This window comes from Thermobia domestica, chromosome 5, assembly GCF_964235325.1.
Source record: "Thermobia domestica chromosome 5, izTheDome1.hap1.1, whole genome shotgun sequence".
Taxonomy (NCBI): domain Eukaryota; kingdom Metazoa; phylum Arthropoda; class Insecta; order Zygentoma; family Lepismatidae; genus Thermobia; species Thermobia domestica.
This window is the reverse complement of record NC_137458.1, coordinates 293,852,488-293,868,712: the sequence shown is the minus strand read 5'-3', so window position 1 is coordinate 293,868,712 and position 16,225 is coordinate 293,852,488. Positions and strand designations below refer to the sequence as shown.

The 16,225-nt window shown below is 37.2% G+C and overlaps 1 protein-coding gene across 1 annotated transcript in view; it reads left to right on the top strand.

The window, feature by feature from the left end:
• Window positions 1-3,509: 3,509 nt before the first annotated feature.
• Window positions 3,510-16,225, top strand: part of LOC145686705 (uncharacterized) — a gene marked incomplete at its 3' end in the record, with an annotated part of 29,199 nt that continues 16,483 nt past the window's right edge. The window contains 2 exon segments of the mRNA XM_081760272.1: window positions 3,510-3,819; window positions 11,496-11,825. Of these exon segments, the coding sequence (XP_081616398.1) occupies window positions 3,805-3,819; window positions 11,496-11,825 (345 nt within the window).

Genomic DNA, 16,225 nt, shown 5'->3' with positions numbered 1-16,225 from the left:
TGGCTGGTGACCGTTGGCTGTAACTCCTATATAAGAGCAGGAGAATCATAGGTAGGGGAGGATTCCAGCTCGACCGTCTAAAGAGGTAGATGGTTAGGGTCCTGTCCAAGAGGGGACGGAAACTTTTTTCTGGAGTTCTTATTAATTTCTCGGCCGAAAAGGCGGCTGGAGAGTGACACGGTGCAGCAAGAGGGTTGTATCGCCGGGATGCATCAAATATAGCTGTGACATTTTTCAGACCAGATTGTTGGTCTATAAACTGTATCACACAGCAAGAGGGTTGTGTGAAGGGGGATGTGAATTAAGTCGCTGAACCGTTTTTTAAACTGGCTTTGGAGCCACGCCACTCCTTTAGAGGGAGGAGAGGCTAGGGGTTCAAGTCCCGATTGACATCTCATTTAGGAGGCGAAATTACACTTATCTGATTTTTTTCGTTAAAATAGCGATTCGTTTAGTATTCTTCTGCCAATTTTGGGAATATGCACGATAAATGGTTCTCTCCTATAAATGGCTGTATTCTTTACTTCTAGATAAACGATTCGAGATATTTTTTTCCTATCGAATAAAGATTTACTATACGTTAATCCTTGGGCGTTTTCCTTTCTTATATTGACTTCCCATTAGGGTTTTTGGAACTACCTATTTGATTGTTGTTCTTTTTGGTGTGTTGAAGTTTTGTTTAAGTCTGATGCATCTAAACCGGACTCGGCACATTGCTTAGAGAGAGAGATTCTTTGGGGGCTCGTTTTATTTATTTTTCTGTTTTATTCAACTATGCTATTCCTCCTGGGTGCACACAGATGTTAAATGAGCCGCTTTTAATCTGTTGACACAAGTTCGGTTCTCGGGATGATTCCTTTAACGAGGAATGGTGATTAGTAATTGGGGGATGAACTTTGGAGGTAGCAGTATACAGTAAACATCGATCAAGGAATAATAGAAAATGAAATAAAAGAAGTACCAGGATATTCGTTTGACAAGTTGTGTAGTATAGTCAATTTGTTTCTCGAATTTTCCAGTACTAATAATTTGTCTAGAAATTCTTCAACTAATGCATGCAAGAGGTAGTTTGAGTAATACAGTATATTTGAAAACGTTTTCTTACGTGTGTATGTTACTTGTTTACTTATTGATATCTTTCCTGCCATTTTTACAGTGATTCCCCCTTTTTGCTGATGACACAACAGTAATTGTATCTGAGAAAGACACAGATAGCTTGCAAGAAGTGATTAATCTTACAACATCCCAACTTACATATTGGTTTTCTGCAAATAAATTAAAACTAAATGCAGATAAAACAAATGCAGATGTCTTCTACCATTTATCTCAGAGAAAATCACACCAACTCCCACTGATATCAATTAATAATGAAGTATGTACATTTAATAGTACTGTAAAATTTTTAGTTTTGTATCTAGGTGATAATTTTTCATGGCAAGAACATGTAGAGAAACTAAGCAAAAGATTAGCCCAGGCTATGTGCATAATACGAACTCTAGTCCCAATACTGAATCTGCAATCAATTCTGTCCCTGTACTATGTCATATTCTATTCTCATATTAAATACGGAATTGCGTTCTGAGGTCTTCGCCGAAGCTTCAGAACAACAAAAATGTGTCTTAAGAATCATTACTAAATCACCAAAATGCACCAGCTGTAAGAAACTATTTGAATCATTGAATATGATCACAGTTCCTTCTTTATACATATTTGAACTTCTCAAAATTATTAGGGATCATTTAGATAATATTAAAAGAGATGGTGATACTCACAACACCTTACACGCGGAAAAGATAACTTATCTACTTTGTATCATAGAACATCTGCATACAGAAAATCACATATAGGTGTAACTGTAAAATTGTATAATACACTACCTGTGTACTTAAAAAAATGTCATGGAAAGAGTTTCTTTGTGAATTCACTGCACAAACTGCTATCAAAAGACACATTTATGCTGTAAATGAATATCTTAGCAGCAAATTTTGAAATTTCCAAAAGTAACTAAATTCCAATTATATGTACTAGATGGTAAAAACAGATATACAGTAATTAAAATAGTAATTAGGTCCATATACATATATTATTGTTATATAGATTGTAGAATTGGTTTTGCATATATCTAATTTCACAAATTGTTGAAAACAAAAGCGTTGTATTTATTCTAAATATTATATTGAATTTATGTACTGACGAGTTCTATACCATTTTGTACAAATGTACACTCATGTCCAAAACTATTGTCGCATGTCTATAAATATATTTTTCTACGAATATAATTTGATAACGAATTCGCCGGGTATTTCTTATAAAGTTAGTATGTGTATGATCGGCAAAGACATGTATGTGGAAAATTTCATGTCAAAAGAGCAGTAAATAAGAACAATAAAACGAAAATAAAATTTTCTTGTCCATTTAGCAACATTTTATTTTACTCATTCTAATTTTCGTATTTATAATTCTTTTGCTATGAAATTTAACACAAATATACATTTCCCGATCATACACATAGTACCAGTATTAAATGTACCCTGCAAAATAATTATCAAATTATATTCTTACAAGAAGACAGTTATAGATATGCGACAATCATTTTGGACATGAGTGTACATGTAACATGGTCCAGGAAATGATTAATAAATCTAATCTGATCTACCAGTAGTATTCAACGGGAAGTACCTAGTTCCGTTGATGATCGCCTCCTTTCTTCTAGACGACTTGACTGATATATATAGGTTGCAGGTGTTGGCTCAGTAGTAGAGCGTTCACCTCTGGGGTATGGAGTCCTTGGTTTGATTCCAGCTCGCACCAGGTGAGCCTTATTGTAGACAAACACTGTGCGTGGGTTTTCTCGGCGTTCTCCCCTTTCCTCCTACTTTCTTCGTTCCACCATTTCATTCATTTCTCATCATCAGCGTTTTCTTTATCTTCTGAAACTGTATTATACACACGCATGGATTATAAATAAGGTCAAATAATTTTTATTTTCATTCACGAGGAGGATGAAACTCACGAATCGACATTTGCCTATCACTGCATAAGATTGTATCATTAAAAATACAATGGGCATTCGTGCCCGGCGTGGATAATGGTCTTATACCTCTCACCTTATACTTTTCCATTTTATAATTTTAATACTTTACTATGTAATACACTTTTGTGCAGTTTTACTATACGGATCCACAGATTGTAAAATTTATGGGAAAGCCTTTAATTTGCCCATTTTACGTCGAGGAAGAGTATCCAACAAACCCCTGCGGGGCTCTAACACTTTCCTACTACTCATACTACTCCTTCTACTACTACTACTTATCCTATGGATTCGTATAGTAAAACTGCACGTACACTTTTATTAACTTATTATGCTCTTAATAACTACGAGCCTTATGCAGTCATTCTGAAACGTGATTAGTGCCACACTAAAAAGTGTTCTGCATTAGTCAGGCATTTAGTACGACGCTAATCATATGTGAAAACGACTCTGCGTAAGAATGCCCCCCTTTTTTCCTTCGCTCATGTGTAGTCATTTGTTAGTGTCTGCACTGTTGTTATTATGGCTGCTGCCAGAATGTTTATGCATTAGGGAAATAAACAAATCAGGAAATCGAATACTGTTTTGATACTAAAGTTATTTATACTTATAACTAGAAAGAATGATTGCACTACTATGATTATTGTTTTACGATCATAAATGACACTGAAAAGTATGACACACACCTAGAAATAGCAGATTGAATACAATTTCATTCCTGTCTTACCAAGATACAGGTTGGCTGTTTAGTGTGAACAGAAAAAACGAGAAAAATGATGCAGATAAAGGTAAGGCTTAATATAAATTATCAGCTTTGTCTCATGCAGTTGAGCAACGTGCGTCAGGTTCGATGTTAATATCTGAAAAAGGTGCTGGTCAAGTTTAGACACACCACAGTTTTAGAAATTTACAGATGAAATCCAATACTGTACATGGAAAGACATAAGGAAGAAATTTCGGCAAGTCTTTACTTTAGGCAAGGTAGTGACAGGAACCGATTCATCTGAACCGGTTCTCGTAGTTACAGTTCTTAAAAACAAAAGACAGAAAACAACGTGCCCTGCGGAGCTTTAACCCACCTTCACTCACTGACGCTCCTCGGCAATACTATGTGAAACAAACTGCAACGACATCTAGTGAGAAAATGTAAGCCAAAACTACATCCATGTGAATTAGGAACAGCAAGGAACCAGTGACAACTTGTGAATAATAGTAAGAGTGACAGCATATCACCGCCTTGCTCAAAGTAAAGATTTACCCAAATTTCTCAGACAATGAATTAAATATTAAGTAATACAGCTGTATTTAATGTTAAGTGTAGGGTTACTTGTGTAAAATCATTACTAATACTTTACAACGCTTAAAATAAGTGAGTGCATATAAAACATCCCCTTGGTAAGTTCGTAGATACTCAATGAATAATCCCTAAAAGTATGAGCGTCCAGCTCCTTCGGGAACTGACGCGGTTTTACGTCAACTATATCCCAATTTTCTACTAGCAGAGTATTTCTGCACAGTACGAAAGCTGTGTTTTATGTTTACAGGTGTGGTATTACTAGCGTGAAACCATTTCAATTGCTATTAGAAGTCGTATCATTGCGATTTTTATTTATTTATTTTTTATTAGCGCGGTCGCTGACATGTCTGTTCCTTTCGGACGCATCCCCGTGCTTCCGCAAGATCCCGCCAGCTTTGCCTTACTCTGACCCGGTTATTGAACTCTATTTACTGGGTGTACGGTCAGAACAACCATATAATAACTTAGTACAGTTCTTCAGCTAATGTCTTAAAATCTTTCTGATAGTGATTTGCAAGGCTTAAGTGCCGGAGACTTAGTACAGATCGATGCCTTAACATTGATTAAAAGAGGGTTACTTTGCCCCCATTTTTTTTCTTTTTTTCTTTTTAAAGGAAGAGGAAGCGGTCAATAAGCTCGATCCAATAGCACCTCGTTTGACCTGTAGGGTAGACTGCTTCAGTGTCAAATTAAGCGTGAAAATTGAAAAAAAAAAAATCTCGCTCTGCATAGAGTGGAAAGCCTCTAGTGTAGAACCATAGAGTTGTGCTCAAATTAAAAACAAGTTACACAATGAGCAATCGACATGACTTGGTAAGTTCGAAGTAAAATGAATGGGAAGAACAAATATATAAATAATAAAGTTATTTTTAAAAAACGTTTTGATCTGAAGAAAATGAGGGATAGAAAAGTTCGAAGTTTACAAAATTTAAAGTTTGCTGATTATAAGTTAAAAATTTGTTATTATTTTTCTTAAAGCATAGGGCAAAAATATCCGTAACGTGGACAATAACTGAAATTCTTACGGTGAAGATGCAAAGCCATAGCTTTATACTGTATGTCCTCGTGAAATCAAATCACATTTTTTAGCAGCAGATGAAACATTAGTTGCCCATGCTGCTAAAGCAGCTCGGACAATTTCATAATATTCGCTTCTTATTAATAAGCTGGTCAGCTATACTACCTCGTAGAGAGAGAATTTCTGCTCTTGATATCATCCGAACTCAATTGAATGAGTGGTGCGAGCTCTCCCGGGTTCGATTCCTGGTGGGGTCACTTGGTCGAAACTGTGTAACTGCTTTTTCCGGCCAGCCATCTTGAGTGAAGTTTTTCCTGGGGTTTCCTCTTTCACACCAGGCAAATGCCGGGATGGTACCTAACGTACAACTCCCAGGCTACTTCCTTTATTCCCCAATCCTTTCATCGGATTATGTGTTCACCGAGGGACGTCATTCCTCATATACGTGACAGGCTAAATGGCCTTAGATGCCGACAGCCAAGAAATCTAATTTCTAATCCTGATCCTAATCAGTTAAATCAGAGGCCGTGATGACTCAGTGGTAGAGCATTCACCTCTGCGCGGGGTCCTTCAATCCCAGCTCGCACCATGTCAACTTTTTTTTTGGTGGACAAACACCGTGTATGGAACATCGGTTCCAGAGGTGAAGTGTAGGGTCATTGGAGAAAACTTATCGAGATGGAACCTCCTTCCTGCTCTGCTTCTAAATAATACAGAACCAAAGTAACTCTGTTTTAACTTTTGACATTTTAAATCAACTCTGCGTCACAATGCTATCTACCACTTTAATAAGGTAGTCTTTGCACTAGAAAATTCGTTTCATAGTCGATTGGGTAGTGGGAGCACTGCGGAACAAAGGCATCGAAGACAGAGAGTAGAAAGCGTTAAAGGTACAGGTACAGAGTCGGGTATTTTCTAGTGCGAAAGCAATGTGATTGCACATGTACAAACCAGGGTTGGCAAGAACCATGGTTTTTATTGAAAAAACAGTTTTTTTTGTTTATATAATTTGCTCTATATATTTATATTACATATGGACAGAAATAAGTTTGTTTCACCTTGGTGTTATTATGCAACAACTGGGTTATGCTGGAAGGGATCACACAAGCTTAAAGCGGAGTTCAAACCGTTTCTCGACTTACATCCGAAACAAATTGTCCTCCATTTGAACTCGAAACCGGGACTAATTGGCCACAAATTCACGAAGAACTCATGATACGTTGTACTGATCTTTACATACTTTTAATATAATTGTCAAATTGTCAAAGAGTCATTTGAGAAAGACAAGAAGATAAACAGTTGCACAAGTGAAACCATTATACAGAATTACATATGGACAATTTCAAAACACTGCAGAGTACAGAAGAACTAATTTAGTCCAAGGTAGTTCACTAATATTGAACTTTTATTAGTCCAAGTTAAAGAAATACAACGACTTAATTTGCATATCAGTAAGAAAAATGAATAAAGATAAGAATTATTTGAGTTCACTTTGGCTCTGACCCATGTATACATAAATAGATACCAAACATACTTTTGATTTCAGTAAATGCCTCTCGCGGGATTTGTATGACCCCTCCCCCAAATTACGGTTTTTCGATGTAATTTATCAATAGTAAACATTATTAAAACGAAACAATATTTAGAATTTTTCTTTGAGTGCAATTGCATAACAATAATAAACTATAAAAAAATCACAAAAGAAACATTCATAAACTTAAAAGAAAAAGTTATTTTTATAGTACAATCTCTTTGAGTAATGAATGGGGAATTTAGGTCTGAATACAGATATGATACAAATAATATGCGGGAGTGACACGCGATAACCCACAAATGTGTGTTTTTCGCTTTTTGGTTTAAACCAGCCAATCCTGGTACAAACATTTAATTTCTTCGTCATCTGCCTTTATATATCTAGATGGAAAATGAAAAGACCTTTTAAGTTTAACATCCCACGCTTATGCCCCTTAGGCTAAAGGAGACAAATGAGGAATAAAAGTAAATGACTTTGCAATTAAATTTTCTGTGCTCTGCCGTCGGGAATCGAATCTGGAACCACGTGCACGAAAGACACGCGCGCTAGGCGCATTGCTTATTTCTAGATGGCTTTCTATAATGTTATTATTAATACATTATTTGAGCACAATACTCTCACCGTCTAGAATATTTAGATTAGGTTATCATTTTTATATGTATCGTCATTGCATCGTCATTTATTATGCATCGTCATTTATTATGACACAACGCATTGTCATAGTAGATCTAAAAATAAGTTAAAGAAATGAGTTGGCGCATATTGTTAAATAAAACTAATTTACCGATAAAAATACGTCATCTTAAAATTATTCTTAACTCCCCTCTTCTTCCATAAATGGTGACCGCGGTGGCTTAGTGGTAAGAGCGCTCAACTCTGCCACTTGGTGTCCCAATCCTATACTCGCCGCGACCTTATCCTGATAGCCGAGATACACAGCTTCAATTCGGGCTACTCCGCGCACGTTATATAGTTCTTCACATTACACACGAAAAACATTACTTAGGAGATCAATCCAAAGAGCTAATTGAGTATAAGTATATAAAAATGTCAATACAGGAACAATATTTAAAATAAAAGGTATTAGATTTGTAAGTAACAGGTTATGAAAATGACGTCACGGTTCAAAATCGGAAAGAGAGAAGGAAAGAAAGGAGTGAAAAGTCGGCAGCTAAGATGCGAGTCTCTTGCAAGTGTTGCAAGATTATAAACTTGAAAAATTTTATATCGAAAACAGAAGACCAGTAAAATTAGTTAATTGATCAATGTTATAAATCGTCCACAATGGGTAGGAAATGACTTAATATTTAATATATAAATTAAATGTAGCTACCCCGTAAGAAATTTCTTAACCTGCTGGGAAATGAAACAAAAGAAAGAACAAGACTCACGTGTAACTTTTTGCAAAAGATAATACTGCTCTGCCAAATATCGTCTGTGCGCGTGCGTTAGTGTGAGTACGTGGGTGTAGTGAAACTGAAATCATGGAGAGTGTTGAGCGTGAAATTGAAAACATGAATAAATACGAATTATCATCTTTTCAGTATTATCGCAAACACAAGGAAGGAAAACCTCTTCAAAGTCAAACAAAGTAAATTGTCATCAATGTGTACGCTCGACTAAGAGAAAAATATGCAGACAAAACTTTTGAAGAAATTGTTGATATGATTGTTGCCGGGTCGCTGCTGCTTTACTCATTGCGAACGTAGAGTTGCCGTGCTTGGAGAAAAAACAAAAATTTAAAAAATATCGTATTTTTAATTTATTGTGTGGGAAGGTGGCTGCTTGTGGTGTGTTTCTGTTTATGATTGACCTTCTCCAGGTAGACATATGAAGATAACTTCATTTCTTATCCTTTCTTACCTTAATCAATCGAAATGAATAAGCAAAATAGTGTTCATATTCTCGGGTTTTAGTTGTGAGGATTGCAAACACATCACATGTTAATTTCCAATACATTTATTACTATTGTTGTGTCTTCATGAATTATTGAAAACAAATAGACCAAGAAACATATTTTTCGTTAGCGACAGGAAAAGGACGAGAAATCACCGCTCCACGTACATCAGCTGAGACCCAGAGCAGCGCCATTGCGCGCCAGTTGAAACCCTGGCGATTGAGAACCAAACGAAGACACACACACACAAACTAAGGCTTCCCTGTGAAGAGGTTCGCGCCAACATGCACTAATGCGCTTGTGAATCTGGCTCTCAAGTTAACATTGCGCTTACTATAGATTGCACCAAGTATGCATTGTGATGGACCAACACAGTATGCGTTGGTTTTCTCATGATTCTTCCATTTCCTCCCTCATTCGTCATTTCATTATCATCACCACCTCCCTTAGCAGAGTTGAAGAAAAAAAGCTTTTTAGAAAAGCCAAAAACCGTGGTTTTCCTTCGTTTGTTTATTTAAAATAGGCTTAGAAAAAAAAGGAATGAGTTAAAATTGACATTCTGATTATGATCACTCCTGTATTTGTTTAACTTGCATGCTTCAAGTTTCTAATTTCTATACCTAGTGTAGCGACGATCTTCCATTTGTCAGTGGATGTTCGTTGAGGCTTCTAAAGTTGTTCTTTATTTCCCAACAGTGGACCTTGTTTAATTTGTCACGCAGGTACAGTACACAATTCTTTGGCACACATAACCATGTGGGGTTTTCCTGGAGGAGAATTCGACGTGACTTCTGAGACACACGTCGAGTCACTATACTGCACGGTCGCGTTCGGGTGAAATAATAACTGAAACCTGTTGGTTTTTATATCCCTTAATTATGTTCTTTATAGTAGTTATCCATTTTTTGTGTACTGTGTTTGAATTTTATACAGAAAATTATTGAATTTTGGCAGTCACGATGCACACACCACACACTGTGATCTTCAAACAATCTGATGCGGTCGATGCTGTGCGACAGTTGGGGCACGATCAGAGTTGGCAAAAAACACGGTTTTTATTGAAAAAAAAACTGTTTTTTGGGGTTAAAACCCAGTTTTTTTTTTTTTTTTTTTAGTTTAAATAATTTACTCTATGTATCACATATGGACAGAAATAAGTTTGTTTCACTTTAGTGTTATTATGCAACAACCGGGTTATGCTGGAAGGGGTCACATAAGATTAAAGCGGAGTCCAAACCATTTCTCCATTTACATCCGAAAAAAATTGTCCTCCATTTGAACTCGAAACCGGGACTAATTGGTCACAAATGCAATACGTCTGCCGATTCACTCTCAAAGGACTCCTGATACGTTGTACTGATCTTTACATACTTATAATATAATTCTCTAATTGTCAAGAGTCATGTGAGAAGGACAAAAAGATAAACAGTTGCACAAGTGAAACCATTATACAGAATTACATATGGACAATTTCAAAACACTGCAGAGTACAGAAGAACTAATTTAGTCCAAGGTAGTTCACTACGACTTTCATTAGTCCAAGTTAAAGAAATACAACGACTTAATTTGCATATCAGTAAGAAAAGCGAATAAAGATAAGAATTATTTGAGTCCACTTTGACTCTAACCCATTTATACATAAATAGATACCAAAGATACTTCTGATTTCAGTAAATGTCTCTCGTGGGGTTCGTATGATCCTTCCCCAAAAGCACGGCATTTCGATGAATTTTTATCAATAGTAAACATTATTAAAACGAAACAATATTTAGAATTTTTCTTTGATTGCAATTGCATAACAATAATAATAATAAACTATAAAAAAATCACAAAAGAAACATTCATAAACTTATAAAAAAAGTTGTTTTTGTAGTATAATTTCTTTGAGTAATGATCGGGGAGTTTAGGTCTGAATATAATACGAATAATATGCGGAAGTGACACGCGATAATCCACAAATTTGTGTTCATTAAGATTTTACGAACACTTACACTTTTACGAACATTTTTCGTTTTTTTGGTTTAAACAAGTTGTTTTTTTGAAAAAAACAGCTGGTTTAAACCACTTCGGTTTAAACCAGCCTACCCTGGGCACGACTCAACCTATATTCAGTTAATACATTTATAAATATTAAAAAAATTCGAAGGTAATATCAGCAACACAAATCTTACCAGAGAGGGTTTACATTTGTTAGTGGTTTTCGTTAATCAAGAGCCAAGTAAATACTCAAGGGATCAAACCAGAAATTTCCAAACCTAAACAAGAAATAGGAACCCTTTATAAGTTAGATACTATAAGTAAAGAAATAAATTTGTAGTAAAGCTTAGACACAAATAGGTGAAAAAATATTCAAAATTTCTATTTTTTTTTTTCCGAAATCGATTAATCACCCCACTCATCCATTTCTCTCCTTCTCTCAATAAGAGTACTCAGCATATCAAAAATATTACAGCCTTACTGTTACAATTAAAAAAAGCTATAGTATTTTGAACGTAATATAATATCTGAGTGATTGTGATTTTATAATTAAGATTAATGTTCGTATTTTTATATGGAAATGTATTTTGTTTGTACATGTGGTGGTAGCCAGTATGTTTGATAAATTCCTTCCACTTGGCAGAAAAAACGACAGTTTCTAGCTGTAAGTGTACTATAGTTAAGAATATAATATTATTATTTTTGCAACAAATATGTATATATGTATTTTTAATATTTCAGAATGAAGAATCTTCAGAGACTAAGAATAATTCCACGAATGGAACACCGATACCGCCAGGCATGCTACAAGTTCCACCTCCAAATTTTATGCCTGGTCCTTTCCCACAGAATATGCAAATGCCTCCACCAAATTTCATGAATATTCCACCGCCAAATCTATACTGGCGGCCGCCGATGGGAATGCAGAGGGGTTACCCAGGGCGATGGAGGAGGCCATGGGGTCAAAGGGGGCGCTTCTTTAGAGGCAAAGGCCCAAGACATCAATATGACAATTATGGACATAATTATTATCAGGACGGAAGTAGTAATAATGCATCTGATGGATCACAGGTAAGTCTTTAATAGGCCTATGAAAATGTGAATTAAGCTAAATAATAAAATTTCTCATAGACGCTATACAATGCATATTGAGTAACTAAAAGTAGTGCCATATCAGTGTTTTCCATTTTGATCTGCTATATTGTATGCGTCATTTTGAATTTTTCACTTCCAATTCATACATTGCTATCCGATTCATACATAGCGACGTCGAATATCTCGATATACCCAATTTCAGATATATAGCTTGCTTTTAGTAATTTCTGTCCGCCATGTTGGATCCGCCATTTTCATTTGTAAATATTTGATGTCGGATTCGTATTCAGCTAACTTTTAAACTTATATATACCAAGTCTCAAAACAATTACATGATAGCTTCCTATTTTATTCACTTTTTCTGGTGTTTCGGAGCATGCCTTGTTCTGATCTTCAAATGTTCGCCACGCTCCCTATATGCCCCATTCAAGGGAGATATTTCACATGTGAAGTGTAGTCGGTGCGACCTTTTTCACGATGTATATGACACATGCAGATCCCCGCGTACCACTTCAAGTACTTCCCTTGTGAGTAAACGCGCTTGTAAGTAACAGGTAGTTCTTCAATGGGATAAGCAAACAATTTTTGATTTCCGCAACTAATTTTCTTTTTTAATTTTTTGTCACTGGAATAAACATGGTTGTGCTGTTCAAAAAAGTTTGCTTTTCTCATTTTGTTTCAGTATAGAAAGGTAGATGTAAGCATAATTTAAAATCAGACATACCTGAAATGGAATTTATTCCAGTGGATTCGTCAACATCATTACTATCGATGTCGCTGCTACTAAGCTCCTCTTCACCAGATGAATCACTAACATTCATTATCAAATGCTACACTTTCTTCAAGAACGCCTCCATTTCTCCGTGCATCTTGAATGACTTTATGAGTACTTAACTGCACCACTCCAGTTTTCTGGCGTAATTGAAGCTATGGCTTCTTCTGCTAATAGTACAACACACAACATGGTGAAACTTTTGTTTTTACGGGTGCCGCGGTGGCTCAGTGGTAGAGCGCTCACCTCTGGTCGATGGAGTCCCGGGTTAAAACCCAACTCCTGCCAAGCGAACCTTGTAGTGGACAAACACCGTGTGCGTGGGTTTCCTCGGGGTTCTCCCGTTCAATTTCAATGTCAATCGTCTCGAACCTCCAAGCTGAGTTGAATGAGCCAATGAACAATGTCTTCTTCTCTCGTGGCCATAGTCGAAGCTTTATCAGCAATAACTGAGTGGTATTTTGCATTACCGATGACAATAATGGATGGCGTGTATAGGTCGGGGAGAAGAGATTCCTGAAACCATATAAGAAATTTGGTTTGGTTTATTTCCTCACGAGTCTCCTGTTTTCTTCGATGTCAAGAGAAGGGAAAAGTTTGGGAGGAACCCAGAAGACGTACTAGCATGAAGAAGTATAATCCTTCCCCCCTTTACCCAACGGCAGTCTCATTGTGCTCTGAAGCGTGTCGTCGGTCCATCCTTTACTGACGCTGTGGTTCACGTTGACCCAGGTTTCATCAAGCCACAATATATTATCGAAATTATGTTTTAATATTGATAAAGAAAGCTACATCACCACGCAAAAAACGTCCGGCTTTCCCATTAAAAGTCTCTTTCCATTTATTTTCTTGTATAAAATCCCGTTTTTTTAAATAACCGTATACAAGGATGTTTTGCTTCCTTGAAAAAGTTCGGCTTCCTGGAGTGACGCGTGTGATTTCAGGATAGTGAGGTGCACCTTCGTTTGATAATAAGATTAAATATGTCGCTGTATAGCTTTCTTTTGTAAAGTATCAAAATTTGTCACACGTTTGCTTACTTTTCTTGCCTGGAGTTCCTACTTTTTAAGACCTGGATTGATTTTCTTCATTTTCGAACTTTTCTTTGCCAGTTTTCACAATAGTACATTTATTTATTTTTACAGCAGCGGCAGTCCTGTCAAGCACCTTATTTACAGGGATAATCGATCCTCCATTGTCCCTTTCCTGTTCGAAATAGTCCCGAACTGAGCAAATAATTTCCTTTGATTGTTCTTTGATAGGAATACTTTTTCCTAAAACGTTCTTTCATTCAGAAGAATGTGTTTTCGGCCGTTTTGCAGGGAGAATGTCTTCCAATTCGCTGGATATTGTTTCAAATATACAGGGTGGGTCATGTCATTTACCACCCCTTGTAAAATCCGTGTTCGTGGAAAATAGTGAACAACAACCATGTAGTAACATAGTAGGCCAAGGGAAAAGTCGGATTGTGATGGTAAACAACATGGCGGCCATCTTGAAAGCCGCCATCTTGAATTCACGTCAAGATTTTTAAATGGGAACCTGGTCATGCGGCACATCATTTTAGGCTAGAATTTAAAGATAAACACAATGGTGAAATCGGTTTGTTGATGTCTTAATTTGATCAAAAGTTACAGGCATTTCAAATTGCTAATTTTACCTGTCACGCATGGCGGAGCACGTGCTCTACGTGGCCCCCATCCCGAGTTATGCACAAGGTAAGTCGTTCAACCCAATTGTCCATGACCCTCAAAAGAGTTTCTGGTGAAATATCGGCACAGGCTGCAAATATGCGTTGTTCCAGGTGTTTAAGATCCCGGATCATTTCGGCGTATACCTTTGCCTTCAGATGACCCCACAGATAAAAATCCAAGGGTGCCAGATCTGGTGATCCTGCTGGACATTCAATGGGACCACGGCGCCCAATCCAACGTCCAGGAAATTGTTCATCCAGATAGGTGCGGACCTGTAATCCGTAATGCGGAGGGGCACCATCCTGCTGGAAAAAGAGTGGAAATGTGCCGTCCACGGACAATATGGAAAGGAGAATGAAATCCTGCAACATATCCAAATACCGTTCAGCAGTGAGGGTACCAGGAATGATGAATAGACCAATTAATTTGGTGCCCTATAAACCACACCACACCATTAATTTGCCTGTACCCACCATTTTGCAAGGGTCAACCCACTGAGGATTTGTCGGGGACCAATAGCAACAGTTTTGCTTATTCACTTCCCCAGTGACATAAAAATGGGCCTCATCGGAAAATAAAATTTGTATGTAGAATGTAGGATCCGTTTGCAACTGTGCAAGGGCCCAGTCGCAAAATTCCACACGACGATCAGGGTCACCTTTATATAGATGATGTTGAAGTTGCAATTTGTACGGTTGCTTTTCTGTAAGATACGTCTGATGAATGTACGGCTGGTACGGCTAACACCACATTCCATGGACAGACGACGGGTACTGCGGTGTGGTGATGTAGCAAATGATGCCACTGCTACTGATGTGGCTTCATCTGTTTCGGTCGTGGGTCTTCCACACCTGGGTTTATCTGCTATGGAACCGTATCCATGAACTTCTGGAAGAGTTGGGCGACACTAACATGGGACACAGGATGTCAATTTGAGTGCCTGGCATTGAATTCAGCTGCTACAGCCCTTGCATTTCTTCCTCCCCATGCCGTGATCAACTCCTTCCTCTCTGGTGTCGTTAGCGGCATAATTATTCACCTGCAACAACAGAAACAGTACGGTAAAATTAGCAATTTGAAATGCCTGTAACTTTTGAACACATTAAGATATCAACAAACCGATTTCACCATTGTGTTTGTCTTTAAATTCTAGCCTAAAATTATGTGCTGCATGATCATGTACCCATTTAAAAATTTTGACGTTAATTCAAGATGGCGGCTTTCAAGCTGGCCGCCATCTTGGTCACCATGACTACCCGGCTTCCCCCTCGGCCTACTGTGTTACTACATGGTTGTTGTTCACTATTTTGCACGAACACGGATTTTACAAGGGGTGGTAAGGGACTTATGGCCCACCCTGTAGATTCGTTATATAGACAAATATGTACAAATAAACACAACACATACAATAGCACACGATATATAAAATTAAAGAGCTCACATATAGAAATATACAGGATTATATGCAAAGATATACAAGACTATAAACAAGTAAACATAATTTAAAAATTACTTCCACGCTCAAAGAAGTCTAAAATGACTTCTTTCCTTATGAAAACACGTGTTTACTAGCGGCAACATTGGAATGTTGAGGTCTGTTGCCAGGGAAACGCTCCTACCCACTGTTGCTAAAATGATGTTTACGGGGTCCGACCCTCGCTGAGTGACCCCAATAACTATATGACGTTGATTCCCTTCTTCAAAACAAATCTGCTCGTGTTTTTGAATTGTCAATTTGTTTCTAGTTTTGTAACGACTTTAATAAATGTTCATGCACGTGATTTCTTTGAAGGTCGTAATTTCGGAACGAAAATATTCCTAAAATCTCTTCTGTTGTTATCATAATAACAAGACTATGGGGCGCCGCCATATTGGACAACGCGAATGGGAAACAAAGAATAATTTGGCAA